At 35.9% G+C, this 21,769-nt stretch overlaps 1 protein-coding gene across 4 annotated transcripts in view; it reads right to left on the reverse strand.

Annotated features, from left to right (window-relative positions):
- LOC110443309 overlaps positions 1–21,769 on the reverse strand; it is a 365,314-nt gene that overhangs the window by 139,272 nt on the left and 204,273 nt on the right. For all 4 annotated transcript variants that reach the window (XM_021487458.1, XM_021487457.1, XM_021487459.1 and 1 more), the window contains 9 exons: positions 17,131–17,257; positions 12,525–13,081; positions 6,265–6,501; positions 5,568–5,692; positions 4,521–4,751; positions 4,238–4,357; positions 2,014–2,191; positions 1,034–1,291; positions 368–512 (listed from right to left, as the gene is read on the reverse strand). In XM_021487458.1, coding sequence (XP_021343133.1) covers positions 368–512; positions 1,034–1,291; positions 2,014–2,191; positions 4,238–4,357; positions 4,521–4,751; positions 5,568–5,692; positions 6,265–6,501; positions 12,525–13,081; positions 17,131–17,257 — 1,978 coding nt within the window. The remainder of the gene's footprint in view (positions 1–367; positions 513–1,033; positions 1,292–2,013; positions 2,192–4,237; positions 4,358–4,520; positions 4,752–5,567; positions 5,693–6,264; positions 6,502–12,524; positions 13,082–17,130; positions 17,258–21,769) is intronic.

Consider the following 21,769-nt stretch of genomic DNA (forward strand, 5'->3'; position numbering starts at 1 on the left):
AAAGAAAAGTCAAGTCCAGTTTAAAAATGTAGGGGTGAATAAGCTAAAATGATACATTTACTGTCCATTCATAATATTATCAAGTCTCCATCATATTCGACCACTTCATACAGAAATAGTCTCATCCACGTATTTGTGATAACTACACGAGATGCCTTAGACAAGTCAACATGTATCATGTCTGTTTTCTATCCCAATATGGAGCATTAAAATCATATTTTTAAACCACTGTTAGTAACTAGAGTATTTTATATACAAACTGCCCCAGCCTTTTTCACAGAAAAATATCGAAAACATATTTATCCCATATACGTTGACTTTACATAAGAAAAACATTACAGTATGTATAAGGTAGTCGTATACTTACAGACACGCTCTCCCCTTTAGTGAATTCTCCATGTATGACTAACTCTGGTTTGACACACTTCTTTCGGAGTACAAATACGTTATCACTGGCCGACGTCATACTCAGCATGTTCTCTGCCCATACTCGAATGACATACTCGCCCACACTGAAAACACAACATGATCAGTGTCTTTAATGTTGTTTGCCTTATATACACAATGTATTTAAGAAAGATGCGTAATTAAATTTATCAATCCACAAAATAATTTTGTCTCTATAAATTACTTTCACCTAAAATTCAATAAGTGGATAGCTTGATATTTTAAGTGTTTTATGCTGGTAATTAGAACATGAAATTTGGTTTGATCTGGAGACCAATAGTCATAGATATTTGTCTAACCAATAAAGTGGTCTCTTAACACAGGTAGTCTCTTAATACAGGTTCAATTTACGAAAATAACTGCAATGGATACTTTCAAAAGTGGTCTCTTAACACAGGTGGTCTCTTAATACAGGTTCAGTTAACATGTCAATAACTGCAATGGGGAGGTTTAAAAGTAATCTCTTAACACAGGTGGTGGCTTAATAGAGGTAGTCTCTCAAGCAGGTTTGAGTATATCTAGCCTGGTACAGATTTGTTATCTATTCTGGTAGAATTCTTTTTATCCTGATTGATATTGGACTAACCTGGTATAGTTATGGCTCATAGTTTTGGACTTTGTGGTTTTGTTTCTGGTTCCATCTCCGAAGTCCCACGTATAGTATAGGTCGCTACCACTGAAGTGGTAGACGGAGAAGGAGCTGTTCTCCTCCACAATATGGTGCTTCTTTTTTGGATCGTATCGTATCTCGAGGTACTCGCTGACCGGTGATTGGACATGGATATAGACCGGTTCCGATTCTACGTGACTTATAGAATTATGAGCAGACACTGTAACAGTATATCTGAAACGATGAAACAAAAAAATCAGTTAAAATAATTCCTTAAAATTGAAAAACAATTGAACACTTTGCCTGCTGTTGGCTCTCATCTCTGCCCATGTCGATCAACTATCTGCCATTGCAGACATAAATAGCACCTAAGCTTACTTAGAGATCAAAAGTACTCGTTTTCTAAATATAATAGCATTAAATCACTACCCACACTTTTCAATTTTTTGAAGGGAATTGTTTTCAGTACCTGGAAGTGGCCACTGTTTTCAGTACCTGGAAGTGGCCACTGTTTTCAGTACCTGGAAGTGGCCACTGTTTTCAGTAATGTTATTCAGTTAGACAGCAACGTTTCAAGAATTAAAATGTTATAGAATTCACACACAATTTTCATATGAAAGAATGAAGTTAGATGAAGTTGATAATGCCAAGATGTAACCGTTTGGAAATAGATAATAAACTACAAAATTACAAGAGTGGGCTCAAAATGAGTAAGTAACGCATAACTACTGAATGAATATAGGGGGGAGATAATTACATTAAACAGCAGGCAATGTGGTAAATAAATGTTGTCATTAAAAAGATCAATATTTTATTTGACAATTACTGTATTATTTGGATAGATAAAAGATATCCTTTGGCAAACGAGAGGAAAAAAGATAATGTCCACCATTATACTATATACTCTGTTTACTATTGAACTATTCAATAGATAAATTTAGGGACTAAATTCTCACTTGCTAGGTATGGTGTACATGTGGGTCTTGAATGGATCATAAGACTGCTTTGGCTTTTCCTGAACTCCGAAGTTCCACTCAAAATAACCGACATCTGCATTTTCTGGAAAGGTTTCAGCGCTGTATTTCACCTCTTCATAGGTTGCAACAACTTTTTTTGAGAGCATCAAGTTCACCCCTGAAAACAAAGAAGAAATATTAGATATCTAACAAAATTTTGAGCAAGGCTGACTGTTGCAAGCAATCCATACTTAGTTTCCTACCTTTGGACAGTCTTTGGAATAAAAAAGGGTCATAACTCTGTATATTTTTTTAAGGCAAAGAGGGCCCAGTTTAAGTACACAATAGTCGACCATCTGAAAATGAACTCACCTTTAAAATTTGTCAATAATAGGTGACTAAGTATAGGATATATACCCTGGAAGTGACAAACATTGAACAAAGGGCCATAACTGTGTATATTTTTGAGGAAGGAGACTCAATTTCAGAGTAAAGGATAGTTTACCGTCCTAAAATGTACTCATATATAAAATTTGTCAATAGAAGGCGACCTTTTATAGGAGATATGCCCTTAAAGTGACAAACATTGAACAAAGGGTCATAATTCTATTTAATGGGGCACTATATATAGTCCCAATTTTGTACAAACAAAGCACCAACATTCTAAGAAGGACTAGCATACACAATTTGGCAATTGTAGGTGGAAAAGTATATCATATATGCCCAGGACAAGTAATACATCGGCTGATAGACTGATGGACCCAAGACTAACATACTTTAAATTGAACAGAGTTCCCTGCAGTATATAGTACTGCTAGGGGACTTGTAATTCACGTAATGCAATTATCCAATACCATTTAATCCCAAATAAAGTTAAAGGAACGTCAATACAGAGGACTGTAGATTGGATTAATGACTGGAACACTGTAGGTTAGAACCCCACTGTCAGCAGTTAACTAGTTATTATTTTGTAAAAGCATTTCCTTAACAAGGATATGGGTTAGATAACGAGTGAAAAATAGTCTCAATTACAATAAGATAAGATACTTTATATACAGTCACCTGTCACTTGAACCTCTATTTTCATTTTCTGATATAGATGCTTTTAAGTGGAAACAGCAATTTAGGTATTTGTATAAAATACAGACTGTTTTTATCTTACATAAAACCAAGATTTATGTATCTCGTTATCTATATACCATAACAAACATTATTTCAAGTCACTTCTTCTCCCGGAAATGTCAAGTATTACAAATTGATATTTTATCGGTTAATAGAATCTCAGATTTTGATTGATGTTGTAAAACCCAAGGTTACATCTTTATCAAAAACAATTTATAAAGGTTGGTAGAGTAAACATAATTGCGCTAGGTAAAGTCTACATGGTTGGCTACTGAATAAGGCCTATTCAGGGTCGGCTGACATGTTGGACATGGATTATGGGAAGTTGTATCTGTGGGTTCTCGCCTCTGGACCGACTGGTACACATGTCGGGCACGAGACGGACAGACTAATTACCAAGTCGGGCACAGCTCGTACATAACAAAGGAAGGTGTATTCATCAAATGTGTTGGTAATTGCATGGCAGGGTTTCCTCGGATGGGTTATGTACCGATGTTTACATCGTCTGGTGTCCAACAGAAAATGAAGGCAGGGGAAGGGGATTCAATATACTGTCCCATAACACGGAACCATCAATACGTTACACTACCTATACTCAGGGCATTGTCTGCGAATTCAAGGCTCGTGTAATCAGCAGTGTTGCATCCTTTCCAGTGTAAATGTAAATCTCCAAGAAGTGTAACAATTGCTTTTTTATTAAATGAGATTCATAGAAGTTTTATGAGATTGAACAAAAGCTGAAAATTGTTACATTTGTTTAGGGCAAGGACACTAAATAAGCATGTGCAAGATGTATAACAGCACAGTTAAACACAATCTTTCTCAATTTAAAAAAAAAAAGTTTTTATTATTAATTAGGTTTTTAAACTAGATAATGACAATATTTCAAATATACTGATTTTTAACACAACACTAAATTTGAGTAACAGAAGTGACCTGAAAGTTGATGCTATACATAGCCCTGAATAAAGTTCATGCATAGCTGAACTTGCCGTGACCTTGATATATGTGCAAGCAGGAAATGACCTTGACATTTGTATGAAACATGACCTTTCAGTAGATGTATGCGACATGTCACCTTGACACTGGTCGAGACACTTACTTTGGAGTCTGTGTAGAACCTGGACTTCAGCCGTCTTAGTGAGCTGTGACACATCATTCTTTGCGATGACCGTGACCTTGTATCTGCCAACCTGTGTATACTCGTGCGTCACTATGGGGCCTGTAACACAACATGGACAATTTCAGGTAAAAAAAAGCTATCTTATGCAAACAATGTCTTTTTTATGGTGTTTATTTTTGCTAATTTCCACAATGCTTTTGTATTTTTGTCCCTATTTCAATTATCACATAATGAAATGCAAAAAATTTGGTAACACACAAACCTGCATCATTGACTATGTCAGACTGATCCCCAAACTTCCAGTCGAAGGTGAAGTTAGTTCCCCCGGTGACACTAGCTCTGAAGGTGGTTTCCTCCCCAAATGGAGTCCGAATCATCTCTGGGTGCAGCTGGAGCCCTTGAGTGGGCAGCTGTACATAGAAAGGCAAGGCGAGGTATGACGTCATCTCAGACAGGCTGTTCCTGGCTGTTACACTTACATTGTACACTCCCTCTGAAACAGATATTGTTAAAATTTAATATCGCAATTAGGCTGTTCCTGACTATTATATATGCTATTACATAGTACACTCCCTCTGAAAGAACAAAATCCTGTTTCCACATGTAATTATATGATATTGTAACACATTTTAAGGCCCACATCAATGAAGTGATTACAAAATGAATAATGGTGTGACAGCAAAATTATGGACATCATTTGAAGAACAGTCTTCTGTCAAATACATGTTTTTAAGGAGACCTACTTAAGTGAGCACTAAATAGATATGAGCCATCTTCCAAGAATAAAAGGGCTAGATTGTGTAACAGTGTAAATGGGCAATGGTTAAATGTGAGAGTGCCTTGGCTTAAAATACAAAATTGTCAGCATGGTTTAATGAGAGACTGCCTCAGTATGGTTCAAATGTGAAAGTGCAAGCATCAGTTAAATGTGAGTCTCATTGTGATATTGTGGGTTAAATGTGAGAATGTCAACATGGATTAAATGTGAAAATGTCGGTGTGGGTTAAATGTGAGAATGTCAGTGTGGGTAAAATTGTGAGAATGTCAGTGTCGGTTAAATTGTGAGAATGTCTACATAGATTAAATGTGAAAATGTCAGTGTGAGATAAATGCGAAAATGTCAGTGTAGGCTATTTGTGAGAATGTCAACATGGATTAAATGTGAGAATGTCAGTGTGGGCAAAATGTGAGAATGTCAGTGTTGGCTTAATGTGAGAATGTCAACGTGGGTTAAATGTTAGAATGTCAATGTGGGTTAAATGTAAGAATGCCAATGTGGATTTAATGTGAGAATATAAGAGCTGAATACCTTTTGTATACCGGTGAGAAGACGTAGCCATCATGATGTTGACATACTGGTGAAGTATACCCGACACCTGCTTTGTAACACCATCACCAAAATTAAACTCAAAGGTCACATCCGAGCCTCCGCACCTGATTGAATAAAGTATATCCAATTAGTTGCCATGGTTACCATAATGTAAGTTTACGCTATATCTACATGTTACAATGTGTTAATGATATTGGTTTGAAATAGGATTATTTTTTGTCTGTAAATAAATTATGAATGTATCATCATATATGGGCTACCGCTTTACAATAAATTATGAATGTAGCATCTTATATGGGCTACCGCTTTACAATAAATTACAAATATAGCATCATATGGGCTACCGCTTTACAATAAATTACGAATGTAGCATCATATATGGGCTACCGCTTTACAATAAATTACGAATGTAGCATCTTATATGGGCTACCGCTTTACAATAAATTATGAATGTAGCATCATATGGGCTACCGCTTTACAATAAATTACGAATGTAGCATCATATTGGCTACCGCTTTACAATAAATTACGAATGTAGCATCATATGGGCTACCGCTTTACAATAAATTAAAAGTCATATCTTAGTTTTAGTTTGCACAGTGTTCCAAAACACAAAAATATAACGTCACTTTTTTAACGTAAGCGCTACACAGTACACAAACTATATGACACTCACTTTGACAGGAAGCGGACCTCTGGGGTGGACAGGTTGGGGGCAGAACCCTGCAGTGGCGACCCTGTAATCTTCTCGTAGATCTCAACGGTCAGCTGACTGACCACTTCCATCACGTGGAACTGGAAGTCCAGCTGAACAATGAAGGGCTGGGTATACAGCTGATTGGAGACTCGGACACTGACGTCATACTGACCAGCCATAGAGAAGGAGTAGTTAGCTGTGCTGTTGTTTCCTTCGCTGTCAACACAAAACAGGTACAGGTCATTAGTGGCCATATCCCTCAGCGATGTGCCCCTAGACTACATCTGTTAAGTTATAAGTGCCTTTTTGAACTTTTGTAATAAGTGATGTTCACAAGAGTCTCCCATCATTGTTTGTTAATATCAAAACAAATTAATTGAATAAACCTGCAGCTTTTATAATATCTTAATATTTATAAAGAAAATACTGATACATTGTACAGAAATTCGATTCTACATTACACACCTTACAATTTTTATTTTAATATTTAAGAAAACAATTTATATTAAAAATCAACAGAAACAGAAAATATTTTCGTAAAGCTAATAAATAAAAAAATAAAAAAATAATCAAAGGATAAAATGATAATTTAAGAAATATCAAAAGATTGATATTACATCATGAGTTAATTTTGTCACATCTACAATAATATATTGAAAATATGAAGAAACCTAAACATATGTATATCAATCTGTTTATGAGTATATATATGCTTCTATTTAAAGACGTGTCAAAGATGCTTACAGTTAATGTTTTACCCAGCTGTATGATAATCGAAACTAACTGTGCGTATATGTAACCTAAACACCAGATGAGCTTTATCAGACATCTACACCAGGTTTAAACTCACAAAATGTTAGAAAATAATACAAAAGCAATTAAATACCTCTGTAAATGTTTCTCTGAACTATTTTGCACAAAAAAATCCTTAATATCGTCAAGTGTCCATTTCCAAGTGTACATGTTAAACATATGGAACATTCCATGGTGCAGGCTATAATACTTTCCTAACATTAATCACTCCTAGCTTACACAACCCCGACCGGCTGCAGTCTCCTCTATGTATGGGTGTAATATGGTTAGTTTTAAGGAGTTCACAAAAAAAACAAAAAACATACTTGTATTCTGAATAGACTGTCACGATTTGACAGGGTGTAAATAATTGAAAAATGGCCATTAGCAATAGGTTGATGAGCTATGTAATTACATATCCGCTTAGCTCAGATACGGCAATCCATCATGGCCAGGGGGAGAGGATAGGGCGCGATTACGATCAGCTTATGGACCAGAGACAATCATCTGTCTTTAGCAAGTCATCAGTAGATCTAAAATATCAGCTTGGCCTGATCCTCCATCCTGATTGAGTCATCCATCGTGTACAATGCCTGAGCTCCCGAGAACCCGATACATAAGGTCTGATGATGATCTACCTGTAGTTTATAACGCTGCTAAAGTAGTCTTCTGGCAATAGACACTCTACACATTTACCACGCCATATGACAAAGTACTTGTAGTTATTTTACCACGCCATATGACAAAGTACTTGTAGTTATTCCCCCTTAAGTGTAGACGCATTACGCACAAAAAAATAAAATTACAAGGCGGATGTTGAAACTTTATACATAAGGCCAAAATATACACTACCACAAAAAATCCTTTTGTTCCAGCATAACATATATATATATTACTTTTTCCTTTTTACAAAAAAACGGATTTCCCAAATCTGATTTGAATGACCAAATCCTGTTCCCCTTTAGGCATGTATACATCCTCATCACGTGCATATTTCAAAGTATCAAATACATGACATGACATCCCTCCATCGTGTCTCATTCTGAAAACTTACATCGATCTCCATCCTATCATAAATCTGTCGTGTCCGTCCACCCTGTGATAGCTAATAAGTACAAAATTCCATTTTTAGTGTCCCATCTAGACTGGCCACCAGCCCCTAAGTTTTTATGAAGAATTTCTTGACTGCATTTTACTACTAGCTTATCTCCCCCTAGTTTAGAACTTAGGAACTCTAGAATTAGACATCCAAGTGAGTTAATTTTTTCTCTTTATTATTTAATATTCTAGAGACGTTGGCCAATCTATGTCCCATCCTGTGATCATTAATATGTAAAGACCTCCATGTTTAGAGTCCCATCCTGTGATCATTAATATGTAAAGACCTCCAAGTTTAGAGTCCCATCCGGTGATCGTTAATATGTAGAACCACCATCATGTTTTACCTCCTTAATGTCTGTCCCATCCTGTGATCGTTAATATGTAAAGACCTCCATGTTTAGAGTCCCATCCGGTGATCGTTAATATGTAAAGACCTCCATGTTTAGAGTCCCCTCCGGTGATCATTAATATGTAGAACCACCACCATGTTTTACCTCCTTAATGTCTGTCCCATCCTGTGATCATTAATATGTAAAGACCTCCATGTTTAGAGTCCCATCCGGTGATCGTTAATATGTAGAACCACCATCATGTTATATTTCCTTAATGTCTGTCCCACCCTGTGATGGTGAATATTTGAAGTTCCAAATTGAATCTTATGTCTATAAAAGGTCCTACCAGATGAAAAGATATACCACAAAGATATACCACAAATGATATTTGATATACTTTCCCATACTTTTGTCACCATAGACATTATAATGTGATAGTTTTTTTTATTTCCTCACGTCAACACATTTTCATTTCTTCTGTTCCATCCTGTGATAGTCACATGTAGACTATGTTATACATTCCTAGAGTCTGTTCCATCCTGTGATAATCACATGTAGACTATGTTATACATTCCTAGAGTCTGTCCAATCCTGTGTAATCACATGTAGACTATGTTATACATTACTAGAGTCTGTCCAATCCTGTGATAATCACATGTAGACTATGTTATACATTCCTAGAGTCTGTCCAATCCTGTGATAATGCAAGTTATTCTATAGTGCACTGTCCTATTTTGTGATAACCTCATTATTTGATATCCTCCTGATTGCAAATACTTTATATATAAAAATCTCCATTTTGTTACATTTCAAAACTCACAAAAACTTAATATATATATCCTCATTCTATTACATTTCCACAGTACAACATCCCACAAAGTGACTGTTACAAATGAGTTACTCCCAATGTTACACTCTCCCATACAGTGACAGTATAATTTGATAGCTTATATAATTTAGATCCTCATTATATCATATTTCCATCCTCCCACTTCCATTCTGTGATGCCTACAATCCCGCAGGACCGCAGTGATGCCTTATTATGATACAAAATCCCATTACTCCCGAATTCTCTGATCAACCTCCTTTTCAACACTTTCTCCGACCTGTCTCTGTTTCCAATCATTTCCATACTAGTTTGTGTCCCCGAGGTATTCACAAATCCTGTCATCGAACCCTCACGAAACCTCAAAAACCTTAAATACAAAATCCCTCTGTTATTACCCTCGTCTTCAATTTCTAGTTTTATAGTAACCCAACCTTGATTGAAATTCCACAAATACTCCCCCAGTTTCTAATCACTAGCAATTTAACCGGCATTCTGGCAGTTCCAATAATTTTTACACCTAATAGTTTTTCATCTCCCAATTTTTTCAATTCCTTTCACTATCAATTTGATATAATCATCTACTGAAATGGCATTTAGAGATATTGCGCGGAATTTTCCATTTGTGCATGTTTTGATTAGAGATTCTCATTTTTTTCAAATTCCATTTTTTTCTCGTCTTTAAGGATTTTTGTTTTGCTGAGCTGTCAATTGGAGCTGAATAGATTAGCACTAAAGTCTGCGCTTCACCATATTCCATTGATTTCAATAGAGAGAATCTATAACATGTTAATAATCACTGAGGCTGTTTCCTGGCACTTGTGTATGAGCCTCGTTGATACCATATATAGCACATCGGTATTTCCTTGAGCTATTATAAGGCGGTGTCCGACCGGTCGCTTCAAGTTTAAAATTACCCTTTGTCAGACTGACCAAAGGCATTAAGATGGTCTCAGTACATAGATGTCTGTACATGGTCACTGTATTTGACATTGGGGCAGCATGACCAGGACAACCAAATAGGCAAAGGTTAAAAATTACCTTGGTTCAATGGAACAACCAAAGTGGCAATGGTCAAAAATGACAAAAGTCATACATGAAAAGAACAATTAACACAAGAGATAAGGTCAAAAATGACCTTGGTCCAATGGTGCAAGTATTTTATGATGAGAACAACCAGATTAAGTGGTTATATGCATGGTCAAATATAATCTTGGTTCAATAGTAAAAGTCATATGTGATAAGGCCAATCAATATGACCAAGGTCAAAACTGTAATGTGTGTCCTAAATGACAAGGTCACAACCAAAGTGACCATTTATGGTCAAACTTGAAGGCTTCACTTCATTTTTGACCATGGTCATTACATATTAGTTAACCTTGACACAACACAAAATTGTCAGCCAATATGACCAAGGTCAAAATTACATGGCATCAATTAGATCGCCAAAAGGGGCCAAGGTCAAACAAGAGCCCTATCCATTACTGACGTGAATTGTTGTATTTGATATTGGTGCACAAGTCCCAAATGGATCTAAAGACAATTATTTTAGTTACATTTCCTGAGATAATTAAACAAAAGCATGGATACAGGAAAGGCTGGGTAAAGATGGGTTTGGTTTGTTTGTGTTTTATGTCCCATTAACAGCTTTGGTCATTTAAGGACACGTCAGGTTTTGGTATTGGAGAAAAAACGTACTACCTGGAGAAAAAACACTGATCTGCAGCCAGAAAATTGTGGCTGTGCACATAGACCTCGATCCCGCAACCAAGTGGTAGGCTAGTGATCACTGACAGTCAATCATCATAGCCTACTGGGGAAAGGACTTAGTTCTTTGTCTTTCTGCTAGACTCAACAGGACATTTCTCCTACATTACATCAGTGAACTAGTAGTGTATAGCTGTACATAGTTCCACGTCACTGTTATAGCTTTGTGCATCCCTCCTGGTTACAATTATATATATAATCCATCAAACTCCTTGTTTTGTAGGCATATTGAAGTGTCAACAACAGATTTATTCTGAGTTTAAGTTTCCCTACATTCAATATGACTGACAGTGTGCCAAATTGCCTACTGGAAATCCCTCAAACATTTCTGTTTTTGAAATAACCTTTGTATTTTAGAGATCAATACTTAACAAATTTACTGAGACTTGCCATGATTCTTTGCAAGGTTATGATGTGCAAAAACATCTGAAATGTTTCTCTCATATTGAAAAGTTAACGACAAAATTTCCTGACTTTGTAAAGTTAATAAAAGAAAACTACCATCATTTAGATATAAATTTTATCTTAATTTTCGTTTTAATTTGATCACCATCACATTATTTTACAAAAACCTGGGTGATTTTGGAATGGAAAGTATTCCCCATGTCACCTCGTAATTAGTCAAATGATATTCACAGAAAGTGGGACCTGCATGAAAACATTCTGGTAAAAAGCTGAAATGCAAACAGGATCCAGGCTGCATTTTAGTCAAGGTCTTGTCAGCGTTAAATAAAAACACTAAACAAAAGGCACAAGAGTCCAGTGTCGGTATTCTACACTGATCCCACCTCTTCTTTCAAGTAATATAGGGGTGCTCACTAGGGAGTTTTAACTTATTTAATTTTTACAAATTCCTTCAAATTCAGCCACCTTATCATTCAAGTGATTTTATGTGTTATGAATGCTAATTATTTTTAACCTGAAATTGAAAATGATTTCAAGGTAATCTGGAACAGTGAAAACCCAATAGCTATTATAACAGTTTTCACTTGTAGATGTTTGTTTTTCCTTTCACTTTATTTCTTTATGGATTATGTTTGGGTGACATCTGAAACAAACATCCTGCTTACAACAAAGTTAGTATTTGTTAGTTTATCAAAGAAACACACATGAAGGTTATCATACCTGCCAACTTTACTTATTTAGGAAGGAGACTCCCGAATTTGGACCCTAAAATTGATCATTTTCAACTAGTGAATTCGCTAAATTATTCTTATTTTCCAAGATGTGATAATATTGTCTGAAAGAACAGCTCAAAAGATTCCATTTCAGGGTGTTATTTTACCCAGAGTATACAAACACACATTTTATTTATACTTTTAATTCGGAGCATGCTAAGTCCCCCCACCAGAAATTTCTCAAAATGTTGGCAGGTATGGGTAATGATCATGTACAAACAAGATAATAGGTCTCAAACCTACCTTACAACTTTCAGGTATTGGCTCGGCTCATAAACTTCATCGGAGAAATCCCATTCAAACGTGAGGTCATCTCCAGTGGCAACCGTTGCCGTGACAACGACCCATTCTGCCACCTGTACCAGGGCTGGTGAATTTGTGTGCAGTTTTACGCCTGTGATTGGTTCTCCCACCAACACAATTCCAGATTCCTCCAACGACGACACTTGGTTTGAAACATTGACGCTGACCTTGTATGTACTCTTGATTGTATAAAGGTGAGAGGTCATGACAATGAAACTGATTTCCGACAACCTGAATATGTTAGAATTGTATTGCAACGTTGATACCTCTGTCGATGTGTTGTCCCCAAAATCCACTTGGACGTTAAAGGTGTCTGCTCCTGTTACAGTGATGTTGATGTAGCTTGTGTGGCCCAGTGGGATTGGACGTGTCTGAACTGTCACCCTGGTTACAGGGTACAACACGGTGATAAGTAAACTGGCCTGTGATTGGCTGACATTGTTGCGGGCTGCGACAACAAGATTGTACATTCCTGGCACGTCAAACTGACGCCGATACTGAAAAGTACAAAAATACAACCAACATCAATGCTTGTTCATGATCATAAAAGTTAGCAGAAACATTTCTATTTAAGGTCTACAATTTTATATAATTATTACTTCATTTTTAAATTACTACATCCATCCTTTAAAAGACTCAATTATGATACCACTGTCGTCGCATAATATCATTATACTCATCACCTGTATTTGCCTCTAGTCGCGTTTAATAAATCCAACATCGAATAAGCAACTGCCGTTAAAGGTTAGCATACAGTCCCCAGTATGGAGAATGTTTAAATAAAAAAAAATGACACTCTAATGCTATATATTCCAACATCTATCAGGTTTTTATCAAATTGTGTAATCAATTATTCAATAACTAATTTTCAAGTTTACATGACTATGTATGGTATGGATACTCATTCACCCCTGAAGACACATTTGAACTCTTCCAATTCTAAGGTTGGAATAGTTTGTTATAAAATTTCAGGGGTGAATGAGTTAAGCCTGGATAAACAAGAGTCATTTTTGTGAGGCCTGTTGTGTATTAAAATGCATATTTAAATTTAGTAGCACTAGACAAATAGTTATAAAGTAAATTGTTAAAAGTATCCTCAAAAATTCATCTTCTTCTGGTAATTCAATGAAAAGGCAAAATCTTCATATATAATAAGTAAAAACAAAATTTCAGAAAATCCATTTTGACATTTAACTCATTCACCCCTGATGACACATTTTAACTCTTCCAAATCAAAGGTTAGAATAGTTCATTCTGAAATTTCAGAAGTGAATGAGTTAATATTTTCAACAAAAAAAGATACTAAATATGTCATCCCCAAAATAACTCAAAATACTTTATCTGACATTGATTATAAAATATCAGAATTGATAATCGAATTCTGTATACTTGCAAAACTCTAAAACTGATTGTGACAAGACCACAATATTGCAAAATTGATTGAATCAAAAGATGCCAAACTAAGCCAGGAATACAAAAGACATCAATATACTTCTGTAACCCCACATGAAAGCTAAATCCTCATACCTCTACCAATGCCTCAACTGGGTTTTTACAATCTTTTTTTTAATTTTGTATCAGCAACCTGTAGTATAATACCCTGTTATTAAATTCCTAAAAAAGACCTGCAAATGTGTCAGCAAGCCTTATCCATTCATCAGACAGTAATACGAATCAGTCCTCCTATCATCCTCGGCTCCGCAGACGGTCGCCATAATCATGGCCGGGCGCATGCTACACTGGTTTTCTGTCCCATACCCGTCATCTCCAACACACAATGGCGGCCATGATGGATTACATCATATAATTTGTCCGCGCACTTAGTAATTATCTCCACCTAATTTGGATGCGTACTATAGCCCATGACAACCACGCACTGTTACTATGGGGAAATTGATGAATAATGAGAGAAAAAAATATTAAAAAATTACAGAGGGAGCGACAGGTAGGAATATCAGTTCAACTGTACTGCATTACAGATAATGCTGCACAAAAAACACATTCAATATTTAAAAAAAAATAGAAACAAAATTTCCCCGTTTTGTCAGAAGCATCAATCTTACTTAACCTGACTACTGCAGACGATACCATAAATGTATTATATATCAACGCATTATTTCCTTAGAAGATCTGCCTCACAGCATTAGACAACTGCAGACAAGTGTAATTACACTATAGAACCAAACATGCATCACTGTGATTTCCTCTAGCAAGAAAATTGGTGGGTTAACATCTGAAAACATACGCCAGCTAAGATTTATTTCTTCCGGGTTTTTGGTGGGTTTTTTTTCAGAACAATAGAATTTTTAACAAAAGCTCTCAATATTGATGGACTGAATATTTGAAATTATAATTTTTTAAATCAGCTACTATATGTAATGTTTGTAGGTGATTTTTTTATTTTTTTTTATTTATATTTCTTAATATTTAATATTTTTTTGATATTCAAACCTATTTGAAGACAAAAATAACTCTTCATCTCTATCTAATCATTTTTGGCTGACCAAAAAACATATTTATATACTTCCCTTTTGCCACACAAATTGTTTTTAAAGTTATTGAAACGATGAACAAAATATCTATCTTATATTCATGTTAATACAGTATACAAACTCTCAGCCATCCCCTAGAAATACACACAAGACTAATTTTTTTTTTTCATTTGAGACTATATTTAAAATAAGTAAATTTACCAATTTATCTGCAAATTGCAAGGAAAGGACTATCATGGAATTGTAAATGATGCTTCAGAATGCTGTGTCATAAACATAGAAAATTATGTAAATTCTTATAGTCATCAAAATGTTTGTATTGAATGATAAGTTTATAGCAATCAAACATTCAAAGACATTGATCAGCATTGTTTAAATCTTCACCTCACTTTTATAAAAATATTTCGTAAATAAATATCTGCTTTTAAAATTTATATCGGTTCTCCTTGGTCTATTGTGATGAGCTAAAATTACAAAATAAAGGTGGATATATTTTAAAATTGAAAAACACTTGTTAGGACCATTTGTAAAATAATCAATTTTTTGCCTGATGGATATTGAAAAGAGGCGAAAAATATCTCAACACGTTAACAGTTCCATGTGGTCATCTTTGTATTTTAAAGCTTGAAAAATAGCAAACTTGGTAATGCAATGCATCAATTTTGTTAAAATTCACTTACGAGGACTGGAAAAGAAATTGAAAAGTTTTTACCTTATTTCCCCTATCGGGCCCTCCCCTCTGCCACGACATATACTCCATGCCAAATTTAGTGAATTATTCCTTCAGCTAATTTAGACTGATGTAGTCTTTTAAGAAAAAGTTGTCTACAGAAGGGCAGACAAGGAATCGAGTTCCATGTCATAAACTCCCATAGCTCTTTTGGCCAGGTAAGCTAAACTTTGAGGAACCAAATTGAGAGGGATAAGTAAGCTAGCTGTAGTTTGTAGTAACCTTATCCACCTAAAGGGCCCAAATAAATTGTATTCCTCTGATTCATCATCTAAGAACACCTGTATCATCTTATAAATATGATCCCCTGTAGTCGAGGTCATAATGGTCACCTGTTATGTCTGACCCCTGGTGACCTCGTAAATTCTTTCCCCATTACATCAGGTAATCCCCTAAATGTGTATAATATCACATTTCTGTAAGCAAGTCTCTCATCCCCCCAGGTAACACAAGTCAGTGGTAACTTGAGTCGTCTAGTGATCACATATAAAACACTCTTACTTTTGATGAAGATACTCTTTTGACATCAATGGTTGCTCTTCCTTACTATCATAATATTTATTCTAAAGATGAAGAATGTTCACATCAGTCAGAAATATTTCAACCATTGAAGATCAAATCAAATGAATTGGTCTTAATGCATTCATGCCTTTTCCAATTCTTCTCCTTCCCCCCCACTCCCAATTTTTTTTTTTTTTGTGATTTTAGAAAATACAACACCATCATTACAAATCATTAACAAGGAAAGTTGAGATGTATAGTAAATATAAACTTTTAAAGAACCCTGTCCCACTGTTTTTTCGTATATACAGTAACCTTCCCTTAATTTCGTTTTGGATATAACTGTAACACAGTTTTGTCCAGGTAGCTCAGTCGGTTATAGCAACACTGTAACGACGTAAGGTCCTGGGTTCGAATACCAGTCCAGCTTTGCTGACTTCTTTTAAACTCATAACACTATTGTTGATTTTATGTTCTGTTTATTTCAACTTTGTTACTTTTCATAAAAGTTCTGCAAGGTATGGTTTTCTTTTCAGAAATTAATTCAAAGTTATATTCATGTCAGAAAAACAGTTTCAAATGCATAGTGACAGTTTTTGGCAGTGGTACAGGGATCCTTAATATCGGAAATTTTGTTATGGTTTACAAACACAGGTTTTATCCTACGTAATCGATAGACAACTCAAAACTGAACATTGTAACTTTAACCCATTCACCCCTAAAGTCACATTTAAACCTTACCAAATCAAAGACAGGGCAAGTCCAGTTTAGATATGTAGGGGTGAATAAGTTAACATTGAACATTTAACAGAAGGTCAGTTACCTTGTCCAGGACACCATAAGATGGACCAGTGATGTTGGGCCCACCACTCATTGATAGGAGTGACCAATGGTACATAACGTCAGTCCCAGAGTCCATGCCCGCCTCCCAGAAGTAGTCCTTGTAAAGTCTGGAATTAAAAGAAACATGGAAAGTTACACCTCACGTTCGTGATTCAAATGGCATGATCGACCTAAATTGAATGAAAAATGTGTGATTTGCAACAAGTAGATTAACACTGCAGGCCTACAAACACTTCTGGAGCTCCTATAAATGATGTTAAAACAACATCTTGAGCAAATAGATATAGGTAGAAACTAAAACCTTTACTGCGTCATACATACCCATCTATCAAAAATTACCAGGAAAATGTCTTATACCTGCAGGGAATATATATTTCTCTCCATTCCACCAAATACCTATCCCAGGCCAGGCAAGGTAAATATTACATAGTAATTTTCAATCATTAACATTTCAATTATTTTTTCGAAGAAAGATAGAAACATCTACAGCTATGTAGCAGTCAAAACGAGGCTCCCTCAACCCCCCATCCCATCCCCATCGGCTCCTGAATAACTTTGCCATACACAAGGTTATTTTCATAGATCTGTCATTATCAGATTCAGAAATCACAACTTCATCATCAAAATAATTAACAAAGTCCACATCATCATCCAAAAAACACATTATGCAGGTTTCATTATAAGTCGAACTCTTTTGAAATGAAGGTACAGACAGTCATAGCAAGGTAGAAAAATTACAGCCTTAAAACTTAATGATGGCCATGTACACAAATGTGTCAAGGCAGCATGTAGGTTATCAAAGCTTATCCCATTTAAAGCATTATCTGTAAATTAATGTGAACATAGGATGGTGCTGAATTCCATAGCTTGTCAACCATAAATAGCTATAATATCTCAGATTTCTCTCACATGGCAAAATTAAATCATTGCTATCTTAAGGAACCCCTTGAACATGCCAGGCATCAAGCAGAAACAATGATATACCCTTGAAGAAAACCATAAAGGCCAAGATTGTAACTAGGCCATCTGTTTATGACTTATATGATGCATTGTGGGATGTGTATATAAATACCCTGATAAGATATGGAAACAAAGGTCTATTGAATTGGTTATATATTATAGCAAAATTGGAAGATATTCAGGTTTCTTGAAACATACAGTCCATTGAACTGAAACAGTTGGAAAACAAAATTTAAATTCCTTCAATTTCGCTCAAGATCATCTACTCCCTTAACAAGTAAATTTCGCAAATATATCAATTTATCATAAGCCAGGAAGTAGCTGCTACTCTAGAAACACACTTATAAGTATAAAGTATCCCCTGGTGTGATCAGCTATGACAAAGATACATGTATATGTGTAATATCCTCTCATGCACTGACTGCACAGGATACACATGTATATGTGAAATAGCCTATGTAGTGTTCTCTGGTGTGATGGCTGAGATATATTTCTGTGTATGATATTCCATGGTGTGTATGCTTCTCCTAGGGTATTTATTACCTGTAGTTCCACAGGTGTGATGGTTCCACAGGAGACAGTGTGATAATTCCTCAGGAGATCAATTTGTATTGTATAGTATCCTTTGGTGTGATAGCTCAGGAGATATTTAGCATTGTATAATATCCCCAAGTGTGTTGTATAATATAATATTCTCTGTTGTGATGGCTCCTCAGGAAATAATTTTGTTTTGTTTAACATCCCCAGGTGCGATGGCTCCCCAAATTCGTATTTTATAATATCCCCAGGGGTGATGGCTCCCCAGAAATATATGTGTATGGTATAATATCCACAGATGTGATGGTTTCTCAGGAGATAAATTTGTATGGTATAATATCCCCAGGTGTGATGGCTCCCCAGAAATATATGTGTATGGTATAATATCCACAGATGTGATGGCTCCCCATAAATATATTTGTATAGTATAATATCCCCAGGTCGTGTGATGGCTCCCCAGAAATATATGTGTATGGTATAATATCCCCAGATGTGATGGCTCCCCAGAAATATATGTGTATGGTATAATATCCACAGATGTGATGGCTCCCCAGAAATATATTTGTATAGTATAATATCCCCAGGTCGTGTGATGGCTCCCCAGAAATATATTTGTATGGTATAATATCCCCAGGTGTGATGGCTCCCCAGAAATATATGTGTATGGGATAATATCCACAGATGTGATGGCTCACCAGAAATATATTTGTATGGTATAATATCCACAGATGTGATGGCTCACCAGAAATATATTTGTATGGTATAATATCCACAGATGTGATGGCTCACCAGAAATATATTTGTATGGTATAATATCCACAGATGTGATGGCTCACCAGAAATATATTTGTATGGTATAATATCCTCAGATGTGATGGCTCCCCATAAATATATTTGTATGGTATAATTTCCCCAGGTGTGATGGCTCCCCATAAATATATGTGTATGGGATAATATCCCCAGATGTGATGGCTCCCCATAAATATATGTGTATGGTATAATATCCCCAGATGTGATGGCCAATCAAGAGATACTATTGTAGGTATATGGTGTTCCTCTGTGTCTTCCTGTTTGATCCATACACAGTCCAGAACACCAGACCGGCCATTAAATCACACTGTGACTAGACAATGGAACACTGCCTCTCTTTAGTTACAATGGATAACTTCACAAGGCGGAAAAGGAACAGACTTATATCTCCCAGCCTCAAAACATCTCCAAACTCTAGGCCTTAATAGCATCTTCAAGGCCATAGCCTCAGTATCATTTCCTTAGTCTGAGACTGTAGCATCTTCAAGGTCATGGCTTCAATATCATCTCCTAAGTTTGACACTCTTTTTCAATTACAAGGTAATTGCCACAATTTCTTCTCCTTAATCTGAGCCTATATCCTATTCAAGGTCATAGCCTCAATATCATCTCCGAAGTCTAACCCACTTGTTCATCTACAAGGTCACAGCCTCAATATCAATTCCAAAGTTTGAGCCTTTATATCAACCTCAAGGTCATAACCCTCAACATCATTTCTGAAGTGCAACCCTTTTTTTCCAAGGTCAGATTCTCAATATCACCTCCAAAGTTTGAGCTCCTTTATCATCTACAAGGCCTAGGCCTCTATATCACCCCGACGTTTAAACTTCTATATCATCTACAAGGTCATATTCTCAATCTTATCTCCAAAGTTTCTGCCTGTACATCAATAACCCATTATCCCCTAAAGTCACATTTGAACCCTACCACATCTTAGACTGGGCAAGTCCAGTTTAGATATGTAGGGGTGAATGAGTTAAAATGTCCACAGCCTCAATATTATCTCCAATGTCTGACCCTCAAAATCAACTACAAGGTCACTGTCTCAGTATCAATATCAAAGTCGAATTCTTATATCATTTACAAGGTCACAATCTCAATACCTCTGTATCATCTCTGAAGTTCAAGCCATCAACTAGGTCATAGCCTCAATATCAACTCCAAAGTTCAAGCCATCTACTAGGTCATAGCCTCAATACTATCTCCAAAGTTCAAGCCATCTACTAGGTCATAGCCTCAATATCATATCCAAAGTTTAAGCAATTAACTAGGTCATATCCTCAATATCATCTCCAAAGTTTAAGCCATCTACTAGGTCATATACCCTCAATATCATCTCCAAAGTTTAAGCCATCTAATAGGTCATATACCCTCAATATCATCTCCAAAGTTTAAGCCATCACCTAGGTCATAGCCTCAATATTATCTCCAAAGTTCAAGCCATCTACAAGGTTATATCCTCAATATCATCTCCAAAATGTTAGCCATCTACTAGGTCATAGCCTCAATGTCATCTCCAAAGTTTAAGCCATCTACAAGCCCAAAGCCTCAATATCATCTCCAAAGTTCAAGCCATCAACTACATGTAGGTCATAGCCTCAATATCATATCCAAAGTTCAAGCCATCAACTACATGTAGGTCATAGTCTCCATACCATCTCCAAAGGTCAAGCCATCTACTAGGTCATAGCCTCGATATCATCTCCAAAGTGCAAGCCATCTACAAGCCCATAGCCTCAATATCATCTCTAAAGTTCAAACTACCTAAAAATTCATATCCTCATTAATATGTCATACTTCAATGTTACCATCATCGCTTTTCCATGGATTTCCTGCTGACCCATTAACCTCTAAACTTCACTGTATAAATACCTAGTCATATACTACCTATATTTCCCTTTTTGGAATAACATCATAGGATTGTACTTCAAATAGGACATTACAACAAGACAAAGCGTTATCAACCTCAAAAAGTACCTTACATGACATAGCATTATCTACCTCAAAAAGTACCTTACAAGACAAAGCATTATCAGCCTCAAAAAGTCCCTTACAAGACAAAGCATTATCTACCTCAAAAAGTACCTTAAAGGTCAAAGCATTATCAACCTCAAAAAGCACCTTACAAGACAAAGCATTATCTACCTCAAAAAGTACCTTACAAGACATAGCTTTATCTACCTCAAAAAGGACCTTAAAGGACAAAGCATTATCAACCTCAAAAAGTACATTACAAGACAAAGCATTATCAACCTCAAAGAGTACCTCACAAGACAAAGCATTATCTACCTCAAAAAGTACCTTACAAGACA

The sequence above is a fragment of the Mizuhopecten yessoensis genome, unplaced genomic scaffold, assembly GCF_002113885.1.
Source record: "Mizuhopecten yessoensis strain PY_sf001 unplaced genomic scaffold, ASM211388v2 scaffold716339, whole genome shotgun sequence".
NCBI lineage: Eukaryota > Metazoa > Mollusca > Bivalvia > Pectinida > Pectinidae > Mizuhopecten > Mizuhopecten yessoensis.